The 24,942-nt window shown below is 49.7% G+C and overlaps 1 protein-coding gene across 1 annotated transcript in view; it reads right to left on the bottom strand.

Annotated features, from left to right (window-relative positions):
* The window catches only part of SHISA6 (shisa family member 6), a gene marked incomplete at its 5' end in the record, with an annotated part of 242,040 nt that extends 217,099 nt beyond the window's left edge, over nucleotides 1-24,941 (bottom strand). The window contains 2 exons of the mRNA XM_027130791.1: nucleotides 2,100-2,260; nucleotides 24,415-24,941. Coding sequence (XP_026986592.1) covers nucleotides 2,100-2,260; nucleotides 24,415-24,941 — 688 coding nt within the window. The remainder of the gene's footprint in view (nucleotides 1-2,099; nucleotides 2,261-24,414) is intronic.
* Nucleotide 24,942: the final 1 nt, after the last annotated feature.

Raw genomic sequence — 24,942 nt, 5'->3', positions numbered from 1 at the left:
GCAAATCTAGACCATCCACTTAATCAGTCTGGACTCAGTGGCTGGGAACTAGCTGGTTTGTGAATAAGACAGAGAAAATTGGAAGAGAGAGGGATGAAGGTAAGCTCCCAGGGGTACTTTGGGTACCAGAGTGACCTGAAGTTCCAGAATCACAGACAACGTTCTGGAGGAGCCTGACTTCAAAACATTAGTTAGAATGGCACCTTTCTGCAATTTCCACAGCCCAGTGATTCCCAAACTCTGCTCCATATTAAAATCACCTCCTGCTCAGGCCACGCCCCCACATCAATTAAACTATGATCTCTGGGGGTGGGGCCCAGGTACCCTTAATTTTTAAAGCTCCCCAGGTGATTCCAATGTGCAGCCGAGTTCGAGAACTACTGGCAAAACCTTTCAGTGTCTTCCTTCATTAAATAAAGGAATCCATCTGGACGAGTGGTTCTTTATTCTGTCTTGCATGTTAGAATCACTTTCAAGTGATTTTTAAAAATACTGCTGCCAGCAGCATCCCTAGAAATTCTGGTTAATTTGTGAGGCCCAGGCACCAGCATCATCAGCATTTTTAAGAGCTTCCCCAGGTGATTCTGCTATGCAGCGAGGGAGACAACTACTGGTGTCAGGGTTTTTGCCCACTTCTTCTATTGCTTACATTTTCAACATCTATGATATTCAGGCTAAAAATGCATCTTAGACTTTTTGAAAAGGTGGATCTCTCATCCTTACTTTTAAGTCAGGGATTTTTAACTTCAGAAGGGTCTATGAATCCCCTTAAATCCTATGCAAAATGTTGCATGGATATATATATATTCATATGTATATATTTGGGGGAGGCGAATGTCCTTAACTTTTATCAGAGTCTCAAATGACTTAACTCTTATTACCTTAAAGACAAGTATGTGATTTCTGATTTAATAAATGTAAGAAAATTAAAGAATGAATGGAAAACCAATTTGGTTTCAACAGCACATCTGCTAGTTTGAATTTGGGACACTTCTATTGCCACCTAGTGGCTGCATATCTTTATTGCAGGTTTAGTTCAGACCATATAGCCCATCCTTTGAAAAGCTGTAGGGTGACAGACGTGAAGATTTCAAATCCAAGTATCAAAGCAGAAGCTGTGTCTGAGACTGGAGTCAGTAGTAGACTGGTAATGCTCACAGTAAGAGATGAGCTCCCCACCTGCACTTATAAGGAGACCATCCACCCAGATACTTCGGATTCATGTCCCAAACTGGATTAGGACACTAGGGTTTCTAGACCCGACCGTTGTTACCCACATGCCTCAGTTTGACTGCCGGCTTGCTTTCTTACCAACCGTATGTGCTTGGGAAAATTACTGAGCTTTTCTGTTCCACACATAAAAAGAAGATAATACAAGCACTTCTAAGATTGCTGTGAAAAATAAGTAAGACAATGCATGTAAAATGTTCAGCATAACCCTTGGCACAGCACAAGATCCCAATAAATCTGAGGTTATATTATTTATCATTATTTCCTTGCTTTGTTTATTGTTCCACATGGGTTACAATAAAGACCAAGTAAAGAGCAAAAGGTATATTACTATCACATGGCAACTCATCATATATCCAGAGAATCCACAGAGCACAGAAAAGAGTAACCCTACAACACAGACATAATCCTTACTCTCAGGAAGTGCCCTTTGAACATAATCCTTACTCTCAGGAAGTCCCTTTGAACATAATCCTTACTCTCAGGAAGTCCCTTTGAGATTCCGACAGTTCATCCGCCTCTACGTCTGAGTGCAGCCACTTCTTGTCAGATATCTACCTTCCCACCATGTGAGCAAGAAGGTGACCATACTCCATCACCAAGGCTACTGCAAGCTCCTTTCAGGGAAGAGGATTACGCAGACATTCACTAAATCACAGACGCCCTAAACCAACAGCTCTGCTCCAGCCTGGACACTCACCGGCGGCAGTCTCCCACGCCACTCTCTCCGCAGGGGAACAGTCCCCAGACTCTTCCACAAGCCACCTGCCCAGGGCTCCAGGACCGGCTCCTGCCCAGCTGAAGCAGAAACACCACCGAAACTTCTCACCAGCCTCAGCAAAGATGCAAGGTGATCAGCTCTCACTTACCTGGAGTCTGCTTGGCCGTGCGCACGGGAGTGTAGTGGTTTTTCGAGGATGATCTGACCGGCGTGTTCTCTTTGGGAGAGCTATCGATAGCCGAGATAGTTTCTCTTTCACAGTGTGCTATGGGGATTGGTCCCTGTTGTCTTAAGATGTCGGCCAGAGCCCTGAAAGAGGAGGAGACCACACAGTGAGATCCACCGAGCTGGTGAGTGCAACCACAAAGGAAGCTGGGCTACTATCATCGGCCCTTTGATGGATGGAGACCCAGTATTCAGTTACAGTCACAGCATCATCTGGTGCTGGTCTCAGTGGGGATACAGGGGAGAGGCTGCCATGCCTGGGGGTACAGGCACTAAAAGGCTGTGATTAAGGTTTCCTTCTTTCATTCATTTCCCACCAATCAACTCTGAGCCCTTTCAAAATGCTGGCTCCCCAAATAAGCCCGTATGCCATGCAGATACGACAGCAACTGGCCAGTGGAATGCCACTTCAGTGAAGGGCGGCCACCACTGGCCTCAAGTTCAGCGGCAGGTGACTAATATCAGGGGGACCAACTTCCCCATGGAAAGACACACACCAAGGAGCATGTACTCTACATGGGTGACCCAAATAAGTACAGAACAGAGCTCCCCTTGTCAAAGAAAGGTGTGATTTAGCTGCAAAGACACGACATACAGATAAAATGATAAATATCAGAACACACGGACAGTGCAGACAGTGAATGCAGCTGAAGCTTAGAGGAAGAAGCAATCAGAGACACAGGAAGGAAAGAGAGAGGCACAGAGATGCTGCTGTAGCTGGAGAGGTCCATGCCCTCTGCAAGGGACCCATGTACCCCGAGAGCAGCTTCTATTCACCCAACACCTCTCTTCAACAGCCAAACATATGTTTACTGAGGACTCAGCATGCATTAGTCACAGCAGAGACAGAGGTAAAGAGAACACAATTCCTACCCTCTAGGGGCTCAGCATTTAGGGGAAATCGCTCCCCGACGTGGTTTGGAACAGGACTCCCTCTGGGTGGGACAGGTGATACCACTGTCAGTGGGAAACAGACATGCAGGTATGTTCTGAGGAGCCACAAGGGACCACCATCGGACATTGTCATTTCAGGGCCAGGCACCCCATTCTGAGTGCACGAGCCAGGAGGAACTCTTCCATCTACCTGGGTCCCTGAGGGGTGGGTGAGGCACCACGCCCCAGGCCTCTCCCGGCCAGCCCGGCCCACCTGAGACCTGGCTACACAAGCCCACTTTGAGGCTTCAGTCCCCTGGAATTCCAGCTCCCCACACCCTGCCTCCGTCGAAAAGTAACCACCAACAGCAGCAGTTTAAAACGTGTCTGGGAGTGGAGAATTTCCTTTCATTATGCCGCCCCTGACATGCTGAACCTTCCTGGGAGAGGACCATCAAACTGGTAATCTTATCATTTAGTGGCATTTATATAGCAATTTCAGATTTTCCAAATGCTTTCCTCGCACTGGCTTTCTTTCTTCTCAGGCTCTAAGGGAAAAAACAGACACACGCCACCACCCCATTCACTTCTGTGGACCAAGAAGTGAGGGAGGGGAAGACAGAACCTCACTCGTTTGGTAAAGGAAGTCCAGGCAGACCTGGGGCCTGGAATAAGAAAAAACATTGCCCTACCAAATCAAGAGATTTGGGTTCTAATCCCAGCTCTGCCCAGCTCTGCCCAGCTCTGCCAATGATGAGTCGTAAATCTTTGGGCAGATTTGTTAACCTCTGAAGTCGAAATTTAATCTTTTTATCCCCCATCAGCAAAACAAAGGGTTTAAACTAACATGACCTCTAAGATCCCTTTTAATTCCAAAATGTGATCAATATTTTATATACTTTTTAACCACACATCCACGCACGTTACCTTGATTCCTTCACCCTTCTGTTTATCAAAGGCACTTTCCTACCATCTTTCTATGGTAAGGAAACAGTGACTTAAAAGTTATAACAGAGGGCTTCCCTGGTGGCACAGTGGGTAAGAATCCGCCTGCTGACGCAGGGTACACGGGTTCGAGCCCTGGTTCGGGAAGATCCCACATGCTGCAGAAAAATGAAGCCCATGCGCCACAACTACTGAGCCTGCGCTCTAGAGCACGCAAGCCACAACTACTGAAGCCCACGCGCCTAGAGCCCATGCTCCGCAACAAGAGAATCCACCGCAGTGAGAAGCCCGTGCACCACAACAAAGACCCAATGCAGCCAAAAATAAAAATAAATAAAAATTAAAAAAAAAAGTTATAACAGAAATACAGACCAATGGAATCAAATTGAAGAGTCCAAAAGTAAACCCATACGTCTACGTTCAACTGATTTTTAACAAGGGTGTCGTGATCATGGGGAAAGAAGTTCCTTCAACAAATGGATATCCACGTGCAAAAGAATAAGTTGGATTCTCAAAATGGATCACAGACCTAAATATTTAGAGCTAAAACTATAAACTCTTAGAAAAAAATTGAGAAGTAAATCTTTGTGACCTCAGATTTGGCAATGGTTTCTTAGATATGATGCCAAAAGCACAAGGAAAGAAAGAAAAAAACAGGTAAACTAGGCTTCATCAAAACTAAAAACGTTTCTGCATCAGAGCAGCTTGAAGAAAATGAAAGACACCCACAGAATGGGAGAAAATATTTGCAAATCATATTTCTGCTAAGAGATTTGCATCCAGAATATATAAAGAACTCTTAAAATTCAACAATAAAAACCAAACAACCCAATTTTAAAACGGACAAGATATAATCAGACATTTCTCCAGAAAAGGTACACATGAAAAGTAGCTTAACATCATTAGTCATCAGGAAAATACAAAACGAAAACACAATGAGATAACCCTTTACACCCACCAGGATAGCTATAACCAAAAAGAAAATACCAAATGTTGGCAAGGACGTGGAGAAATTGGAGCCTTTATAAACTACTGGTGGGAATGTGAAACGGTGCAGACCCTTTGGTAAACAGTCTGGCAGTTCCTCAAAATACTAAACAGAGTTACTATATGGCCTAGCAATTAAAATACTCCTAGGTACATGCCCAACAGAAATGAAAACATATGCCTACACAAAACTTGTATATGAAAGTTCATAGCAGCAGTATCTCTTTTTTACAGAGGCCCATTCAAGTTGGTTTGTGCATATTTTATTTTACTTATTATAATACATCAATGAAATATTTTATTTCTATTTTTTATTTTATTTTTTGCGCACACTGCATGGCTTGCAGGATCCTAGGTCGCCGACCACGGGTCAAACCCGGAGCCCGAGCAGTGAAAGTGCTGAGTCCTAACCACTGGACTGCCAGGGAATTCTCCATGGAAGTAACCCAAATGTCCATCAACTGAAGAATGGATCAACAAAATGTAGCGTATTCACACAATGTATTATTATTTAGCCTTAAAAGAGCAATGATGTTCTGATATGTGCTACAACATGAACGGACCTTGAAAACATGCTAAGTGAAAGAATCCAGTCATGAAAGACCACATGTTATGATTCTGTGTATATAAAATATGCAGATTAGGCAGATCCACAGCAACAGAAAGTAGACTGGTGGTTACCAGGGGCTGGGGAAGGGGCAAAAGAAGAAGGATTGCTAATAGGTACAGGTTTTCTCTTGGGGATGATGAAAATGTTCTAAAACCAGCTAGCGGTGATAGTTGGACAACTCTGTGAATGTATAAAAATCACTGAATTGGACGATTGAAAATGTAAGGATGAATTTTATGGGAGGTGAATCACAGCCCGATAAAGCTGCTATTACACAAAGAAAGCTTATATTCTTTTTCTTGCCTCTCACGTTCTTACAAAGACCTCTCAGGTATCTACGAAAGAAAACGGAGTCCTGTGGTTAAGACCACACTTTTGGAAGGTCAGTACTAAATCTACATCAACGACAGTGATTTTGCCCCTCAGGGGACAGTTGGCAATGGCTGGAGACATTTTTGGTTGTCACACAACTGGGGAGGGAAGTGCTATTGGCAAACTGGTGGGTAGAGGCCAGGAGTGCTGCTAGACATCCTACAATGCACAGGACAGCCCCCTACAGCAAAGAATTATCCCACCCAAAACGCCGACAGCGGCGAGGCTGAGAAACTCAGATCTGCGTCTACACAGCACTACGTGAAGGGGGTCTTTGATTAATGCTCAGTGCAACCTAGTTCCAGAGATGTGTACCAAGGTCGGACACTAGGCTGGGCTCTGGCACAACTAGGGCTGGAGACCCTGAGATGAACATTTGAAGTCAGGGGATCTTGGGTGTCTGGGCCATCAGTGTATCCCCGGGTCTTGGCACATTGCTCAGCCATTATTCAAAGAGAGAAAGGATGGCCAACAAACACGTGAAAAGATGCTCAATGTCACTAATTATTAGAGAAATGCAATTCAAAACTACAATGAGGTATGACCTCACACTGGTCAGAATGGCCAGGATCAAAAAATCCACAAACGATAAATGCTGGAGAGGGTGTGGAGAAAAGGGAACCCTCTTGCACTGTTGGTGGGAATGTAAATTGGTGCAGCCACTATGGAGAACAGTATGGAGGTTCCTTAAAAAACTAAAAATAGAACTACCATATGATCCAGCAATCCCACTCCTGAGCATATACCCTGAGAAAAATATAATTCAGAAAGACACATGCACCCCAATGTTCACTGCAAGACTATTTCCAATAGCCAGGACATGGAAGCAACCTAAATGTCCATCAACAGAGGAATGGATAAAGAAGATGTGGTACATATATACAATGGAATATTACTCAGCCATAGAAAGGAATGAAATTGGATCATTTGTAGGGATGCAGATGGACCTAGAGACTGCCATACACAGTGAAGTAAGTCAGAAAGAGAAAAGCAAATATCATATATTAACACATATATGTGGAATCTAGAAAAATGGTATAGATGATCTTATCTGCAGAGCAGAAATAGAGACACAGACGTGGAGATCAAACGTATGGATACCAAGGGGGAAGTGGTGGTGGGAGGAATTGGGAGACCGGGATTGACACATATACACTACTGATGCTATGAGTAAAATGAGATAACTAATGAGAACCTCTGTATAGCACAGGGAACTCTTATGCTCTGTGGTGACCTAAATGGGAAGGAGAAGAGGGGATATATGTATACGTATAGCTGATTCACTTTGCCGTACAGAAGAAACTAACACAACATTGTAAATCAACTATACTTCAATAAAAATTAATTTAAAAGAAAGAAAAAAACAAAGAGAGAAAGGAGTGAAGATTTCCATCCTTGCAGGGCTTTCGTCCCTTTTGTCCATATGGACAGTGTAAATGGCAAACTCACAGCAGATTTGCTCCAGGCTTATTGGCCAAGGACGACCCAGCAGAAAAGAGATTTTCAAACTGAGATCAGCACTCCCGGGGGCGGGGGGCGGGGCTGGGAGAAGGGGACTCTCAGGGCCCATCTCCTGAGAAGCCCTGCAGGCCGCAGGCCCTGAGAGATGAGATGTAAGGGGGAAGACACCTCTTTGGAGACCATCAGGCTCCCCAGAGCATCTCTGCTTGCCTCTGGCTTGCTGCTGGTGAATGAGTTTTAACTGGGTTACAGCCAAGCTGTCTCCTCCTAAAGGTAATAACTTGCGTGGTACCCTCTCCAAGTGCCCTGTTGGCAGGGCTGAGCTGATGGATGTGCTGAAGAGTCAGGCTAGCTGGGGGCAGGGGCCCTGCCCTGTGTGGTCCCAACGAGGAGGACAGTAGCCAGGGATGTGATCCTGACCGCCTGAGCACCATCCTCCGAGAGCCCCCTTTTCCCAGTGCCCTCCGGCAGCCAGAAAGGTGGGCCTCGTTCCCAGATGGTGCTGGGTCCCCCTCTTTCAGCTCACACACCCTTCCCTCAGCTCTTCAGCTCCGTGACCTCCCCTTCTCACCCCCATTCCTCTCCACCTTCCATCCCCTTCTCTCCAGGGTGCTGGATAGGTATTATTCTAATTCTGAAATGTGCGATCCCAACCTCACCTAATTAATTTGGAGACGCCGGAGGAAATGGGTTAAGGCCTGAGCTACTTTCTCACCGTAGGAAAGAAAATTGGTCATTGAGGAAATGGGAAGCAGATTTTGTGAGAGAGCGGCTGCAGCTCTCAGGGTCAAAGAAAGGGACAGAGACCCCTTTGGGGTCGGAAGTGGGGGGAGAGAGAGGGACAGACAGTGACAAACCGAGAGAAAGGGAGCGACAGAGGGACAGAGGTGGAGACAGAAGGAGAGGGAAGGGAAACAAAGGGAGGGAAGAGATGGACAGAAAGGGAGCCAAACAGATGGGAAGGGTGTCAGAGACTCAGAGCCAGAGAGAGGCCGAGGGAGAGGTGCAGAGACGACAGAGTAGAGAAAGATAACAGAGAAAGAGTCGGGGGCCGGGGAGACAGAGGGTCACAGATAGACAGGCAGACAGAGCCAGAGAGAAAATGGGACACAGAGAAACTCAGAGAAAGAATGAGATTCAGAAGGTGAGAGATAGGGAGATGGGATCAGAGAGAGACCTTCCCAGGCAAAGAGCATCTGGGGGTGAGAGACAGAGATGGGCCAGTGAGGAGTGAGGCTGGTTCCCAGCCAAGGGCAGCCCCGCGCCCCGTGCCCACTACAGAGGTCTAATTTAAGACCCTGAAGAATCTGGTTCTTTGTCCTGCTCATCCCAATCCCCCAATCTCCCCCTCCCCCAGAGCCACTTTGCTGCAATATCTGGATATAGGAAACAAAGGAATGCTTTTTGCCTGAATTATCTACCTAATTGCCTTGGTTCGCTGCACATGGACTCCTTGGCTTTCGTGGGTGTGTGGCGAGCAGGGGAGAGTTAATTAATTGGGCAGCAAATCTGAACAGGGGAAACAGTCATTCTGATCACTCAAGCCAGGAAATTTCTGCGTTCTTCAGGACTCGTTGCTTGTATATTAACCATCTGCAAAACTGAGATCCCATCTTACATATGGATAGCACTGAACACGTTCTAAGGGCTTTACCTGCCTTGTCCGGCGTGGCGGCCATGCTAAACCTGGGACCTTTGCAGCTACGGTTACCCCAATTTTAAACACGAAACTGAGGCTCAGACTAATTCTAGGATGAGAACGTGATGGAACCGAAATTTCAACCCAGGGCTTCTGGCTGGAGCCGTGATGTCCCTCTGCTCAGTGGGACTGCCTTTTATATACATCTCACTTTCCTAGGTACTGTCAGCTTGAATGAGTCCTCCCAGTCTCTCCAGCTGGGTCTGCTAATTTAGCAAATGCCAGTTAATATTAGGGCATGGAGAAACAATTAGTCAATGAGTGGTTCAGGTCAAGACCAATTACTTATTCACTTAACACCTTGGTTAATGTTGTCAGTGGTCCCAAGGAATGAAAGTGTGTTTGAATTTCCCCAAGTGTTAAGTTATTGCAATTCCTGTAGGGACCAAGCCTGGTCAACATTTCGATGTGTTGCCCACTGTATTCAAGACACGAAATCTTTCTTAAAATGGCAAATGATTCCCTTAACATGAGAAAAATAAACAGAACCTTGGTTATAACTTTGCTTCATAGTCTTGCCAGCTTGGGAAATTAAGGGCTATAATTTATTGAGCCATTACTATGTGCCAGACAGAGTGCTCAACTCTTTTATGCATTATCTTATATAATCCTCAAAATGATCCTATACAGTAGGTGCTATCAGTAGCCATATTTTGCTGATGAGAAAACTAAGACTTTGAGAGGTCAGATATCTTGTCTGAGGTCACAGAGCTGGTAAGCGGTAAATCCAGATTTCAAACATAAGTAGCCTCTGTTACACTACAGAGGCTGACTTTATACCACTGAATTTTCCGTTCACCCATTTGTCCACCCATCCATCCATCCATCCATCCATCCATTAATCCATCCATCTATCCAACACCCCATCCATCCATCCATCTATCCAACACCCCATCCATCCATCCATCTATCCATCCGTCCATCCATCCATCCATCTTTCCTTCCAATCCTCCATCCACTTAATCACATTTATTTTTTCACCGACTGTGTTCCCGCAGTGGTCTCTGAACAGGAGATATAGAGCGCGTTCAATCTTTAGTAGAAAAATCTACCCAGACAGAACTCAGTGGTTACCCAACTGCCCATTTCTATTCACCTTAGTGAGTCATGACCATCAACAGCTATGAAAGTTTTTACATTGTCTTAGCGGGCAACCTTCTATCAAATGAAATTCTGAGTAGAACGCCAATATAGTTCTTTAGATTCCTGCTCTGCATGAGGCCAGAATAAGAGCCAGAGCCCTACCCTACCAAGTTCTTACCCTCCATTCAGCAGTCCCTGGACTTCACGGAGCTTCCAAGTTTGAAAACAAACGTGGCCAAAGAGTGCCAGATAAAAACTTGGAATTGTTTTTTCCCGATCTTCACTCGTGGAGCAGGGGGTAAAACTTCAGTTCCCCCCAAATGAAGTGGGGAAGCTAGGAACCCTAGTTTATTGATAAGTCTTTTTGAGCTCAATTAACATGCTGTCCATGAAGACACCATGAATATCTCTGCTCACTGAAGTGGAACAAATGGAAACCAGCCTTCTGCCTCTGCCGTGTCTCTGGATCTGAGAGCCACGGAAGGGAGGAAATCAGTTCAGCTGGTGTTCGGTAAGTTTTTCCGTGCCAAGAGCAAGGCAACCTGCAGAGTTAAGACCCCCTAGTCAGGACCTTTCTCTTTTCGGGAGCAGTAGGAACAAATTTATGCTGTTGGATGGGTATGAGAGAAGGCCGAACAGATGAACTATTCCACGAATAAACTATTCTGCTTAATGTTTTTGTTCCTAAGGACTAATGAGAACACTCTTGTTTTTGAAGAATTTTCTAATAGCATTCCTGCCTAATTAAGTAGCATATACTGAATATAATTACTTTAAAAAAAAAAAAAAGCAAAGTTCTTCCATGAGAGGGCCACCAATCTAATCTTTAGTTCTCTTCACAGAGAAAACTCAATAAAATATAGACAATCTAGGAAATGGAATCCTATAAAAACTGGAGAATGAACCACGGAAGATTCTGATAGCTACTTCTGTGGTACTTCTCCCAGAACTAGAGTGTAGACATTCTCCTCCGGTTAAATAAAATATTCTGGTTATGTGAGTCCCGGATGACTGAGCTTTTCCTCGACTCTGCCACTCCGGGAACAGCTAGAGCCCTCTACCCTCTGCCTCATCCTCATCTACTGGGCAGTCGGGGTGCTTTTCTTCTCTGAAACACGCACTCCGGACAATTGAAGTGAATATATTTTTAATAAACACGGACCGAGGAGAATGGCTTAATTTAGTTCTCCTTTTTTCTGGTTCTCTCAAAGTCCACTTGAAAAACACAGCTGCCGGCTTTGTGTGTGCACAAGACCGCTCTCCGCACACACAGAGGCTCCGAATGGATGGGGAGAATCTCCTTTGTTGTGATAACAATGTTTGTGCATCTGCACCCAGCCGTTGTGCAGGTCTGAGTTGTCCCCGGCACAATCGGAATTCATCATGGCCAATAAACACAGCCGAACTTAGCAAGGGAAAGCTCGGCCTGCCTGCTTTGTTTTCCAGGCCAGCAAGACAAGTCACTGCATCCCAATGAGCGCCTGACCTGGAGCTGTCCCTCGATGACGAGCCGCAGCTAGGTACAGGGTCGACGTGCCTCCCCCGGGACCCCAATGCATCCCTAACGGCATCTCCTCCACACACGCCATCCCTTGCCTCATGAATCATGTGAAAATTTACCCGGGCCTGGGAAATTCGGTACCATCTACACCAAGCCTAGACTTCTTCAGAGAGATGTGGACTGTTGGAGCCTGAATCAAAGATCTGGACGTGTCAAGGTCAGCTACCGTTTGGACCTGGGAGAACAAAACTGCTACCAAGACTTGTTAGCAGGGTCGCTTGGTCAGCCAGGTGATAGATGAGTTAATACATGCACCTACGGCTGCTCTTACTGTTGCTACCCTTGGTGTCATTTTCCTGACTTGCTATAAACACAGACATGAATCTACAGGAGACGCAGAATGAAGGCGGTATTGCCCACTGGCTAAACACAGGGATTCTGGAGCCGGAGTACCTGAGTCAGAATTCCGGCCACTCAGGATACTGGTGATCTTTAGGCAGCTCCTTAAGTGCCCTGTGGTTCTGTGACCTTGTTGAAAAAAATAAGGCCAAAATAATAGGGCCAAAAATAACGTCTACCTCTTAGGGTTATTATGAGGACTAAATGAGTTCATATTTGTAGAGCACTTAGAACAGAGCCTGGCACCTCGTAAGCACTAAACATTCGATTAATACATCAATCCAAATACAGCCTCCCCGTGTCTAGGGGCTCAGCCAACAGAACCACAATGGAAGTCCATGCGTACAGGTGCAAGATGGGCGTCTTCGCGGGCTGACTCAGCAATGCCAGATGGCAAAACTCCTGGTGTGGCGGGGGAGCCACATGGCACGGCTGTGGCTACGGGTCATCCTGGAAGGGACCACCTACATCCCATACTTGCCACTCAGGCCTAAGGTCAGAAATGCATCTGGTCACACACCAGCTTTTGCTAAACCCTGAACCTGGACTCTGCAAGCCAAGTGCAAAGAGAGTGTCTATTTGTTTTTTTCCTGTGAGGCCATCACAAATCGTGCTTCCGCGACCAGGCAAGGAAACTTCGAGATAAAACCCAAAGGGATTCACATCATGGGCAAAACGAATCAGGATCCTGTTGGGGTATTAAAAGGGCAAATGGGTCAAATGGGCCGGGGCAGCATTTTCTGCAAAAGACTCAGTTATTTTTTTTTCTTCCTTCTCCCTACCTCCCTTTTTCCTTCTTTTCTTTCTTCAATTTTTTTTCTTCCTTCTATAAAAAAAATTATAAACATCATTGTCATTTCCAAGTTCAAGTACCTTACCATCAATGCCACTATTGAAAGGGTGGGGTACACAAGGGTGGGGTTGCCCAGGTGGGCAGACCTCATGCCAGGGAAGTCACTATTGGCTTCCCATGAGAATTAACTGGAATTGCGTCCTAACAATAGAATGGACCACCTCCAGGGGGAGGGGGAGCCCCAGCTCTAGATGCAGCTGGCGCGCCCAGCGGAAGAGGCATGAAAGCACCTCATCAGCCCCTTTCACCCAAGAGAGTCTATGAGTTTAAGATGCTAGAGACAAGCATTCCCATGAGGCCACGTGAAGATAGCTTTCTTATGTGAACGGAATGTTGGAGGAAAATGCATTTTCTTCTACACCACAGGGCTGTTGCGTCTGAAAGGACAGACTGCGTTCCTGAATTTCCCAGGTGTGCGGGAGATCAGAATGGGCCGGAGATGAACACACCTCCACAACTCGATAGCCCTCAACCCACAGAAGGGCCAACAGGCCAGAGGGGGCCGAGGGGCTCACCCAAGGTCATGGGCACAGGAAGTGACAGAAGTTGCCGTTAGCCTGCCTATCTCAGGAAGTGCTCTAAGGCAGGGAAAGATGGATGACGACCTCCAAGAGTGAGGGAAAGGGGGCTTTGCTAGGGGTCCCTCAAGAGCCTCAAAAGCAGGCAAAGCAAGGGAGGTCCGTGTCCTCTTCCATAAGGGTGCATCTAGGCACATCCTACCTTGTCCTACCGTGGTGTTGGGACAGCGATGCAGGAACAGGCCATAGGGAAAGAATGGAGGGAGGAAAGACAGAGATCTCTGTCCTCTTATCCCCCAGAGACAGGGCCGACTGTGCTAGGTCTGCTTTCGGGACCCTAACCTCTTGTGCCCATCTGCTCACCCTGTGGCAAGATGGAATGAGGGGCGCCCTGGGCGGTGGCATCATCCGTCACAGAATTCTCAAAGCCAAACGCGAGAGAGTTTCTGGATTCTAGAAATTCGGGGAAACAAAAAAAGAAACAAGAAACAAGAAGAGGGGAAATAAGCGGGGGCCCCCAGAGGGAATTCGAAGCAGCCTTACAGGCAAGTATCACCAATTCAGCAGAAACGGGGGCAGGCTAATCCCAGTCAATAAAACAGACAAGGAAATTATAAAATGCTTTAAAGGAAATGCATTTTTACTGCTTCCTGGGCCACCGCAGGATTACAAACTAGGCTAAAAAAAAAACATTGATCTTTGGAGAGCTACTTTATTGAACAGATAAGAATGATTTGTAATTAGCATGCCAATTGTCTGCAGAAGAGCCTGCTTGAAAACAGTCCGTCTTTCTGCCTGGCGGATGCACCCTGCACAATCTCTGCAGTCTTGTCTGAGCTATTAATCTGTTCATCACAGCTTTTTATCAGAGAGAGAAAAGAAAAGCAACTTTGCCGAGGTCCAATTTGGATAAATTTTGAATTAGCAGAGTCTGAACTGATGCAGCTTAATGAAGTTACAGCAGGACAAGTTCAAGAAGGAGAAAGGGAGGGAGCCGGGAAAGGAAAAAAGTCAACAGAAGAGGAATCACAAGAAGGACAGATGGAGAAAGCAGCAGCGGTGGACAAATACACCGAAAGGAACAAAAAGAAACATTTTAATGATGTGACTGAAGAGAGAGACAGAGAAGCCACAGATCCTCCGCTAAAAGCCAGGTTCTCTTCGCAAATGCTCAGAGAGGGTAAGAAGCTGGCAGCTGGGGACCTGAGAACAGAAAAGCTGCGTGATTTCTCATAGCACGAAGAGCCTTCGCAGCCACCGGGATAGCATTCCTGGCAAAGCTCAGGCAAATTTCTCAGGATGCAGTAAAAAGTCAGAGGGTGTCCAAGAGGGAGGCTGGAAACCAGATTCTTCCGAAAGGTCTGGAGCAGTCTCAGCACTTGGGCTGGGCCTCCTGCCTGGTCATTTCAGGAGGTGGGTTAACACAAGCCCGCCCTCAGCTGCCCAGACATCGGGGTGACTGAGGCCAGAGTCCCTACTAATAGGATCCGAGGCCGATCCGACGGCTGGAGGAGAAAAGCTCTCCTGGCAACAATTTCTTTGCTTATTAGGGGGTCAGCCCCCTCCACGCCCCTGGATGACGGCAGGCGTCTGTATCCCAGGACCTCAGAAGCGGGGGGATGGATGGATCCTGGACACACTTCTGCGCCTCCTTGCTCCGGCACACGTTCTCAGGGTTCAAATCCCTCCTCGCTGGAGCAGAAGGATGGAAGGAAGAGGGAAGAGTTGCCTGTCTGGGTGTGAAGCATCCTTCCCAGAAGAGGACATTTGGCTAAGGGAACTGAGACTCTGTCCAGAGGACAGATGTCCTAAGTAATGAGACTTTAATGCCGGAGCTAATGGGAACAGTACACGAGACCACAGGCCAAAAAAGCGAGGAAGAACGGGAGTGTTCGTGAAGCCTGCAGAAAGCAGCGACTCCTCTCCCAAACACTAGGGAACAGGGCCAAGCTCGTAGCCACCCAGCGCCCGGCTGGAACCCAGGCTCCACAGGTCCCGAGATGGGGGCAGCGGCTCTGGACAAGTAGGACCAAGGGTTCTCCTGCCCCTCCGACCAGGGTGGGGCTGAAAACAATGCTCAGGACCTCCACACTCCCACACCCACCTCGATCCGATGGTCAGGGACCCCTGCACTGGAGCTGCAGACCCCAGGGTGTGAGCCCCGCCAGGGACCACCACCGTGGCCGTGACCACACGTGACCACCGCCACCAGCCGCAACAGCTGGAGCTGGAGAGCAAAACCCAGGGCTCCTTCCCTTTCACAGGCTTTTCAAGACAGCGGGCTTCAGGGCCCGAGAAGCAGAGAAACGCGGGGAAAGATTGAGGAATGAGGAGGCAGGGCGCGGAGAATTAAGACCAGACGGCAAAGAGCAGAAGTGGGGCAGAGAAGCAGGAGTGAGCTGGCCGGAATCCTGGGTCTTGCGCGCCCTGTGCTTGAGGTTATAAATGGGGCAGGGAGGGGAGCTGTGATAAACGGGGCTGTTGTAAGCCATCCATCTCTCCATAATTAAAACTGGGAATGGCCCGAGGTCCATCTCCTCGCCCCCAAATCACTTCTTTTCTCTAGTGCCCCGTTACTCTCAGGAGCCAGGACTCCCGCAGAATTGCCCTGGGGTCCCTGCAATACTGTAAAGGTTTGCCCGGGGGGCGGGGAGTTGTTTTAAGGGTTTTTTTCAATTAAAACCCAGGCGGTTTGGTTCGTTTGTTTTTATTCTTTACGCCTTCTCTGTATTGTCTTCACAGCCCTCCACCAACATCATCCGTTCTTGAAGAGGAGCCCTTTCACTGCCCTGGGCGCCTCCGTGCCCTGCGTGCAATGCAGGTGAGGCCACCAGCCCGGCACTGAGGCACCCTGGCCTGTAGGTCACTCACCCTCCAGTCCCTTACAGCGATAACGCGTCCCAGGGCACAAGCGTGTGGGTCTCTGCTTTCTCAAGTAGTCTGAGTATCACTGACCCGTTTACATTCAGGAAGGGGAGAGCCAACTGCCTTGTCGGCCCCCAAAGAAGATAGAGACCAACCACGGACTAGCTGTGTGACCCTGGGCAAGTTACTAAGCCTCTTTGAGTTGATTTTGTCATCTGTTAAATGGCCACCAGACCCAGGGTGGTGGAAGGATGCAGTGGGATAACGCAGGATGCCGGGTACAGAGGGAGCCCCGGAGAAGGGGGGCTCTTCGGAGTGTTTCCTGTTCCCCGCCCTGCTTCACCTATGTGACCTTGAGTCCTCATCTGACTGAGATCTCAGGTCCTCAACACCAGCTTCCTGGAGTGATGGGTGACGGCGCCCTGTAAGCTCCTGGGAGACAGAGTTTCCCCCTTCCTGACGCCTGAGCAGAGGAGGCGGGTGCCCAGCCGCAGAGCAGGACTCCTCCCAGAGTGCTCGAGAGTGACTCTTAGGGGGCGGGCAGGGTCACAGGCTCTGCCACAGCCCCTCGCCACCCACTAACTCTTACTGGGAAGAAGGAATCCCGCCCCAGCTACAGCAGCGCAGCCGCTGCTTCCCCAGCACCAACGTGGAATAACAATTGGCCACAACTGCTGCACCTGGTGGCCCCTCGTCACCAGCCCTTAAACTCAGCCTGCCCCACCCTCACTCCATTTCTGTGATCAACCTCGTGGAATGAACACACTTCTGGGGGGTCTGGGGAGGCGCAGGAAATGCACATTAGGACTCTAGTGGCAACGCTCACTGGAAACCCCATCTTCCTGTGCTTGTAAACGCTTCTGCCTCGTCGATGGCTCTCTGGCCCGAGTGGTGACCTCGTCTGGATGCCAAACTGCAGAGGGGCTGGCATTCGGGTGGAGAGGAGGGAGGGCAGGGCACAGCCGGCACCTGGCTCTGACCCCAAGCCTGGCTGCACGCATCCCAAAGAAATCGGGTCCCTTTACTCTCAGAATCAAGTTAAGAATCCAAGTTGCATTTCTCATGCAGAAATGTGGGACCATTTTTTAACCCTTTCTGGACAGTAATTTGAGCCATTTTCTGCATATTGAACCCCCTTCTCTCCCCCTCTCTCCCAGCTCCTCCGCTGTCTGCCCAGACACATGGAGAGAGCATGAAGCTGATTTTCTTAAGGTCGGTAATTATCCTTCAGTGAGGGGAGGGGCTCCTTCCTAGTGGTCCTCACGCGCACGGGGCTCTGATGCTGGGCTGCCGTTCAATACCGGGACGCCTCCTCCGGGCACCTGCCTTTGGAGGCAGCTGACACGGCCCCTGGGCCAGCAGGTCTCCTTACCGGAGGCACCCTTCATTTCTGATCAATAACCAGCCAAACACCTATTTCATCCATCGGCCTCCGCCCCATGACATCGCTGCTTACAAGAATCACATCTACCCTAGGAGGATAAAAATACGCTACCGTCATGAAAAGTCAAAATAGCATGCATGGGCTCTGAGAGCACTTGCGAGAGATGAACCGTGGCAATATTTCCCCGAGAAGAATCAGCGTGTGGCCTCCCAAAGTGACTGCTCAGAAGGGTGACACATTAGGATAGGTTCTTTCCAAGGAGGACTTGGGCGCAATGCAGGCAAAAGCCCCGAACTGCATGCCACAGACGTTAATTTCTCATAATGATGGGACCCAAATGTCCAGCTTCATTAGCCATCCTCCCCAAAGCTTCTCTGAAGCCCTCACCTTGCATTCACCCTGGCCCTGCAGTCTCTCAGCCCAGAGCTGAGAAAGGGCAGGACAAGGCACCAGTTAACGTACGTCTGTGGGTCACTGAGCTGTCTTATATGTAGGGAGCCATCCTGGAGGACAAAACTGAAATCACTCCCTCTCAGGACCACGGGATGCCTGGGGGGAGCTCTGGTCTCTGGTCGGTCGGACCAGGTCGCACCTGGTCGGTTTCAGCATCCCCGCCCATCTCTGGGACAGAGAGAAAGCATTCACAGCCCGTCTTTTTCATTACAGGTTTCTGCCCATGGTTTTATCCAGTGACCCATTGCTCTGGTTCACAACTCTTTGGCTTGTGCTATATTTTCCTTCTTCAGATGGGCTGCATTACTCAAATCTTATGAAAGGATAATAATAATAAACTTAGATCAGGGTATTGCCCTTTACAAAGGAATTCGGAGAAACTGTCAAGGACCAGGGAAGATGAACGGAGATCATTCTAGTGGATGGAAAAATTGAATGAGAAAAAATGTAGGGAAGCAAGAGAAGGCAGAAGGCTGGCACTCACATCTCTAAATATCTGAAAGTTATTTGGACATAAAGTAAAACAGAATAGATTTCCACTGGGCAAGAAGACGAGGCTGTGGCCCAGGATACCCGCACACCGGCTTCTATAGTTCAAGATCCCTGAGGACCCTTGGCATCGTCACCTGGCCTCCCCCGGCTTCAGCTGCTTGGCTTATAAAATCAGAGAGTTCAGTTCAACGACCTGCCCACAATAAAAATTCTATGGTTCTGTAATGCATGACTAAATAATAGAAAGCACTACTCTGCCTTTTCAGAACATTCTGGTTTTACTTCTAGAGATAAAAAAAAAAAAAGAAGACGAGGTTAGCAATCTGTCCTGAATGGGTGTAAAATAAGCCTGCTCAAGGCCAAGGGTCTGAGACCCTCGGAAGGGTTGCTGGTAAACCCCCCGGCCAACCCCTCTTCCCCGTCTGCAACATTCAGGAACGAAGATGCTGGAAGTGGGGGGTCAACAATGTGACTCGGGGAAAAATAACAGGTAGGGGTTTCCTAAGGTAGAGAAAAGAGGCGAAAAAAATCACAGCAGACAGTATTTTTAAAATGAACTTCACCTAGGCCCTCATACAGTCCGTCAGAGCTCCCTCCCCTGCCACCCATCTGAGATGGTCTATACGCAAGGGAGTTCAAACCACAGTACTGTGGCTCCACGGGATATATACTGTCAAGGGATGTACCGAGAATTGTCAGACAAAATGCACTTGAATTCACCCTAATGTCAAAAAGACTGTGCAGGACTTTGGTGGTGGTTGGGGGGGGGGGGTGGCAGAGAAGGCCAGTGGTGACACCCAGCAGCCAGGGATTGGGTGTAACTTCTAACACGCAGTGGGGACTCTGGCTGATGACGGTGGCAAGCCGGAGAGTGAAGATCTCAGGGCCATCCTGGCAGGCCCCGGAAAAGCCGGCAGGGGCACTGGGAGGATGAAGCTTCTTTCTGCGTAGCTCCCTTCTCTTCTGGATCCCAGGGTACGTCTGTCTGGGATCACCTCTTTCGGTCAGTTCACTTTTTCAGCTCCTCATCACGACTTCCTGCACAACTGATCTGAAATCGACTGCACGCTCACTTGATCTCTCACTAAAACAGGTTGGAAACAGCGCGCTGGACTTTTTCTCCTCCTGTGTTGTGGCAGCCGAGAGAACTGTGGGTCAAGTCTTAGTAACTCAGCAGCAGATTCCTCCGAACGAATGTGCTCTGGCCGTGGGACAGGGTTGTGGGCAGGGAAAAGGGACCGACGTGCATGCCTTCTGGGGCTGGGGTGAGGTGGGAGAGGCCAGGAAGACAGCAAGCAATGTTCCAGGGAGGGCTGTCCAAGGGCAGGGCTTTTTGCATGGCTGACCTGCTCCATGGAGAATGAACTCTGCTTTGCCTCGCGGGTCAAAGGTAACATACACTCGACAGGCTTACGTTTTATAATCTGAACTGTTCCTTGCCCACAGCGGGTGGGCAGGGCTCATCTGTTGAATGAATACATATGCACGTAGCTGCAGGGGTCAGGAGGAAGCCAAGCACAGATCTGAGCAATGCCACCCACCTCTCTCACCTGATTACCTTCCTCCCTTTACTATTTTTGTTTCTTTCTGTCTTCCTGGTATCCTTCCCCGAACCCCTTCCTCCATAAGCCTTCTTAAATTCTTCCACAATTTCACTGCGTTCCCTTTGTGCATTTTTTTTTCTTACTCAAAGAAAATGGAAAACATGCAAGGCTAAGACCTTCAGTCCAAGGCAAGACGCTTTCTTTTTCTTTCCCAACAACTGCTATCTTTGAAGTTAAAAAAAAAAAAAAAAAAAACAAGTTGACTCTCAGTTTGGATCAATTCATTACAGTGAGCCCAACGTGCTTCAAAAAATGGAGTGTTTGGCGTGATTTGACAATTCATTGCCCGGGAAGCTAGGAAGAGAGCTCACTAAATCAGCCGGCAGAGGGGTCCCGCTACTGCAATTACGTGGTCCGTGAGGACAAAACAGAGCTCTTGGGCTTTGTAATTAATTTCTGGAAGAAGAGAAGGTAGGACACAGTGTTCCCTTGATGCTTCTAGAAACAAGCAGAGGAACCCAAAGATGAAGGTCCCTTTTGATGGCTACCAGGGTCGCCTCCTAATATGCTTCCTTTTCCCTTACAACATCGGTCATCCAGGTTTTTCATTCCTCAGCCCTGAGTACTTCTCCACACCAATCCCCACCTTAAATTCCTCCATCCTTCATGGATGGAGGCAGTGGGAGGACCCCGGGCACCTCTGGCCCCACCAACTGCACCTACGGCATCCTAGTAGCTTCCTGACTTATCTGTTGATTAGCCATCTTTTTAAAAGGCCACACAGTTCCTCGCTCAGAATGATTCTCATCTCCAAGACTCTGACCAATGAACACAGGGCGAGGAGGAAGGAACGGGTGGGAATGTGGGACGGCTGGTTTGGAGCCCAATGTCAACAGGGAGCCCGCCTCTGAGGCCGTGTCCTGGGCAGGCCCCTGTCCTTGCAGGCCATGGCAGCCCCTCACTGAAGAGGCAGCCCCAGGGAAGCACCGCAGAAGCCACTCGGGAAACACTGAGACGGGCGGACGCCTGCGGGCCGGCAGCATGAGCCTCAGCCCGGGCAGGTGGGAAGAAGGGCTAGGTGAGGCCAAGATCCTGGTGGGAAATGGGGTTCTGGGTGGGAAAGGTGGGCACCCGACGTCCAGGGCTCTCCAGATCCAGAACTCGGCTCCACCTCTTTCCCCTCCCTGAAGTCCAGCTGAGAGTCTGTGCTCACGTGCTCTGGCGTGAGAGGCGATGATTGCCCCACAGACACGGCGGGGGGGGGGGGGGCGTGGGGTGGGACTTCTCACACAGATGGCAAGGTCTAATCACTTCTGGAAAAGACTAAATCTTCCTCCCTGTGGGGGCTGGAGCGGGAAGAAGAAAGCCCGCCCTAAGGGGGACAGAGGAGGCAGATGGCTCGTCCTAAGGCAGCATCTTCCTTTTCACCCTTCTAACACTCCCACAAACATCCCTCCCGCTCAGCCCCTTTGCCCAACCACCATCTTCGCAGAGGCTCACATGCTGCAATCAGTAAAATGATCTTTGCCTTTCCAGAAAGGAAATGCCTTTGCTGAACTATTTCAAGGAGTACGGAACCGAGCACACGACCCACCTCTTCTGTGGACCTCTGAAGAGTACACATTCCTTCTCCTTCACTTTCCCCAGGGAGGACCCATTATGGTGTGAATATCTGTCTCCTTCTCCATCGTTCTCTCCTTTTCCCGACCCCAGGTCCCCAACAAGGCAACCTGGACCCCAAACTCCCTGAAACAGCAAGCAACGACCTCTGAGGCGTGAGCAAAGTGGGAGCGTGGTGATACCACTCATGCACGCCTGGGAGTCGGGGGGCTGCACCTGCAAATGTGCACACGCACCCCGACACGCCCGGGAAGGGAGAGGTTGGGGTGGGATGCCGCTGTGCCTGAGTTATCCAGGATGGAAAGATGTTTCCCCGACCTGCCCAAGGTCATTCAGGGAGTGTCCCGGATGGATAGCTCGTGCTCTGCCCTCTCTCCCACGCCACTCCCAAACACAAAGACAGGCTCCGTCCCCTACCTAACAAGCATCAACATGATGGCTTCCCAAGCACTGAACAGGCGAGACTGCAGCTGCTGGAAGAGGTGCTGTGAACTGAATAAAATCAGGAGGTGAATTTGCGGGAGAAGCAGCCCACATTTACATAATGGTCTGAGGGCTGAGATGCATCGCCCTTCCCTCAGCTGCCTCTCTTTCCCAACCTCGGCGAGAAACTGCCCCCACGGCATCACCACTGAGGCGCACACCTGAACACACACTAGTCACCCTAGTTTGGAGTGGGTTGGGGAGTCAGCATGGTGGGGGGACAGTGACATCTCCAAGGTCAAAGCCCATAGAACGCAGGCCAACACCAGCATTGAAAGGCCATCAAGCATCCTCCCAGGTGATGATGAATAAATTCAGTAGGAGGTGGAGGGCAGGGCAGGGGGCAGGTCTCCCCAAGGGTGCAGAGGAGAACGGCTCGGGGAAGAGAGAAACCCAAAGAAAGCTTCGTGGGAATCCACTGGCAGGAGGTGTGATGAGAGGCCAGAAGCATAGAAGAAGGGGAAGGTGAACAAACAAGGGGACCAGAGGCAGAGGCAGAGGCAGAAGAACCAGGCACATCTGCTTCAGGAAGGGGAGCCAAGAGAGGGAATTCTTTGCCAGACAAAACCCAAAGGAGGGAGCGTCTTGTCCTGATTTTGCTGTCTCCATCCCACCGACCCTCTGCTTTTAAGAGCCAGCACTGACCACAGACCATGTGCCACGATTCTTCCATCATTTTCCAGGACCAACCAGCCACAGACTGACTTACTTCAGGGTTAACGAGAGAGGCTGAGAAACCCATCTCCTCTCAGAAGCACCCGATCCCAACACCTGAGTCTGTCAACATGAAAAGTACCCACACTTTGTGGATTTGACTCAAAATCCGCCAGAGAGTATCATCTTTTCTCAACACCCACAGTAACCAGGGGGGAAAGAAATCACGCCCAGAAATTTCTATCTGCCTTTCTCTCTCTTCAACAAGGTACAGGTGACTAATGTCCGCAGCAGCGGGGGAAGGTTTTCAGGTCGAAAGGATAACAGGCAGAGTGCGGAGATGAGCTACAGCTGTAGGGCTTGGGTGCGGGCCTGCCAGGCAAACTCAGAGAAACTGGTCTGGGCGGTGTGGGGTGGTCCCGATTACTAGGGCAGTGCCCACACCATGTGCCAGGGATGGAGGCATGTCCCGGGGCAGGGTTTGTTTCTTGAAAGACTGTTGAACCACGTCCAGCCATTCATCAGCACGAGGGGACTGGAAGCAGAGCTGAGTTTGCACCCACTGGGCACATCATTAACAGAGTTGTAAAGAGAAGCCGGTTTCCCGTTCCCAAGGGGCGCTCAGGGAGCTGGAGGGCGGGGTGGGAGGGAGGCAGTCAGGGTGGAACCCTGCACAACCATATTTCAAGCTCTTGGCATAAGTTTCGGTGGGAGGCAGCTCCCGCTGCCTCCCTATGGAAACAGTGAAAGATGCCCACCGGGTTGAACACAGCAAGAAGTGTTAACTCAGAGAGTTCTGCCCACAGGGTTTAAAAGAACAAGTCCTCCAGTCTCAGCGGGAAAGCGAAGCATCCCACTCAGCAGGATGCAATGAATAGACACCATATGCCCTTGGTCAAGATGGAATGGTTAGATCTGCATTCCTTGTCACCCCAGGAGGCTTCTTTTCCATATCACCCGCATCTCCAACACACGGGAACACCCAGTTCACACTCTTTTCAGTAAGGTTCCAACAGCGTTCAATCTCCTACATCCAAGATGATGCTCTGGTTTGACTCAAGAAACCGAATGCAGTAAAAGCCTGCACCGAGGCGCCCACCTGCCTTGAAAACTACACCCTGGACCCCTACCCAGGCTTACGGAATGTGTACAATTCTTAGACTCAGACTCACGGACTCCACCACTCCCTACTCTGCCCTGCAAATCCCCCTACCAACCAAAGCATGCGTTCCCGGTTCTGAGGAAATGGAGAAGAGGGAACAGAGGCTCCGATTCATTGCTTGTCAAAGAGGCAAGGGGTGCTCAGTTGACTTAAAAGAGTCGAGAGAGAGACAGAGACACAGAGACTCGGGGAGCGGGGGATGGCAAGAGGACAAGGAAGCCTGGAAAGAGGGGTGAGGCCGCCGGGAGTCTGGGGCCAGGCCCCGGGCGGCCGCGCTCACCTGTGGATGTTCATCTCCCGAGGAGGGCGGTGGGCCTTGTCGTACGAGACCTTGGCGAAGACGCCGGCCACGATGACGAAGGCGATCACCCCGCAGGTGATGTAGACGGTGAAGTTGGTCTTGTCCTTCTCCGGGTCGTACTTGTTCTCGGGACCCGGCGACACCACCTTGGTGCTGGGCGTCTGCACCCACACCGGACTCTGGTAGTTGGTGCACTGGCGCTGGTCCAGCTTCTCGTGGCGCTTCTTGCAGCAGAAGCGGTAGTAGCAGGTGCCGCAGCAGTACAGGTAGCCGCTCTCGCTGTTGTTGCACTCGAACTCCTTATCGTACTGGCCGCTCACGTCGTAGTAGCCCCAGCACGTCTCGTAGGTGACGGGCGCGCTGGCCGCCGCCGCCACCGCCGCCGCGGGCTGCCCCCGCCGGCTCCCCGCCTCCGGGCCACCGGGCGCCCGGACGGTGCCGTTCAGCTCGCGGCCGCCCCGGGCCAGGGCGCCCCCGGGCCGCCGGCCCCCGACGGCCGCGGCGCCG

Source organism: Aethalodelphis obliquidens, unplaced genomic scaffold (assembly GCF_003676395.1).
Source record: "Aethalodelphis obliquidens isolate GAN/ISIS:26980383/991018 unplaced genomic scaffold, ASM367639v1 scaffold38, whole genome shotgun sequence".
NCBI lineage: Eukaryota > Metazoa > Chordata > Mammalia > Artiodactyla > Delphinidae > Aethalodelphis > Aethalodelphis obliquidens.
Note: the sequence above shows the minus strand (reverse complement) of the source record. Positions and strands in the feature narration are given on the sequence as shown.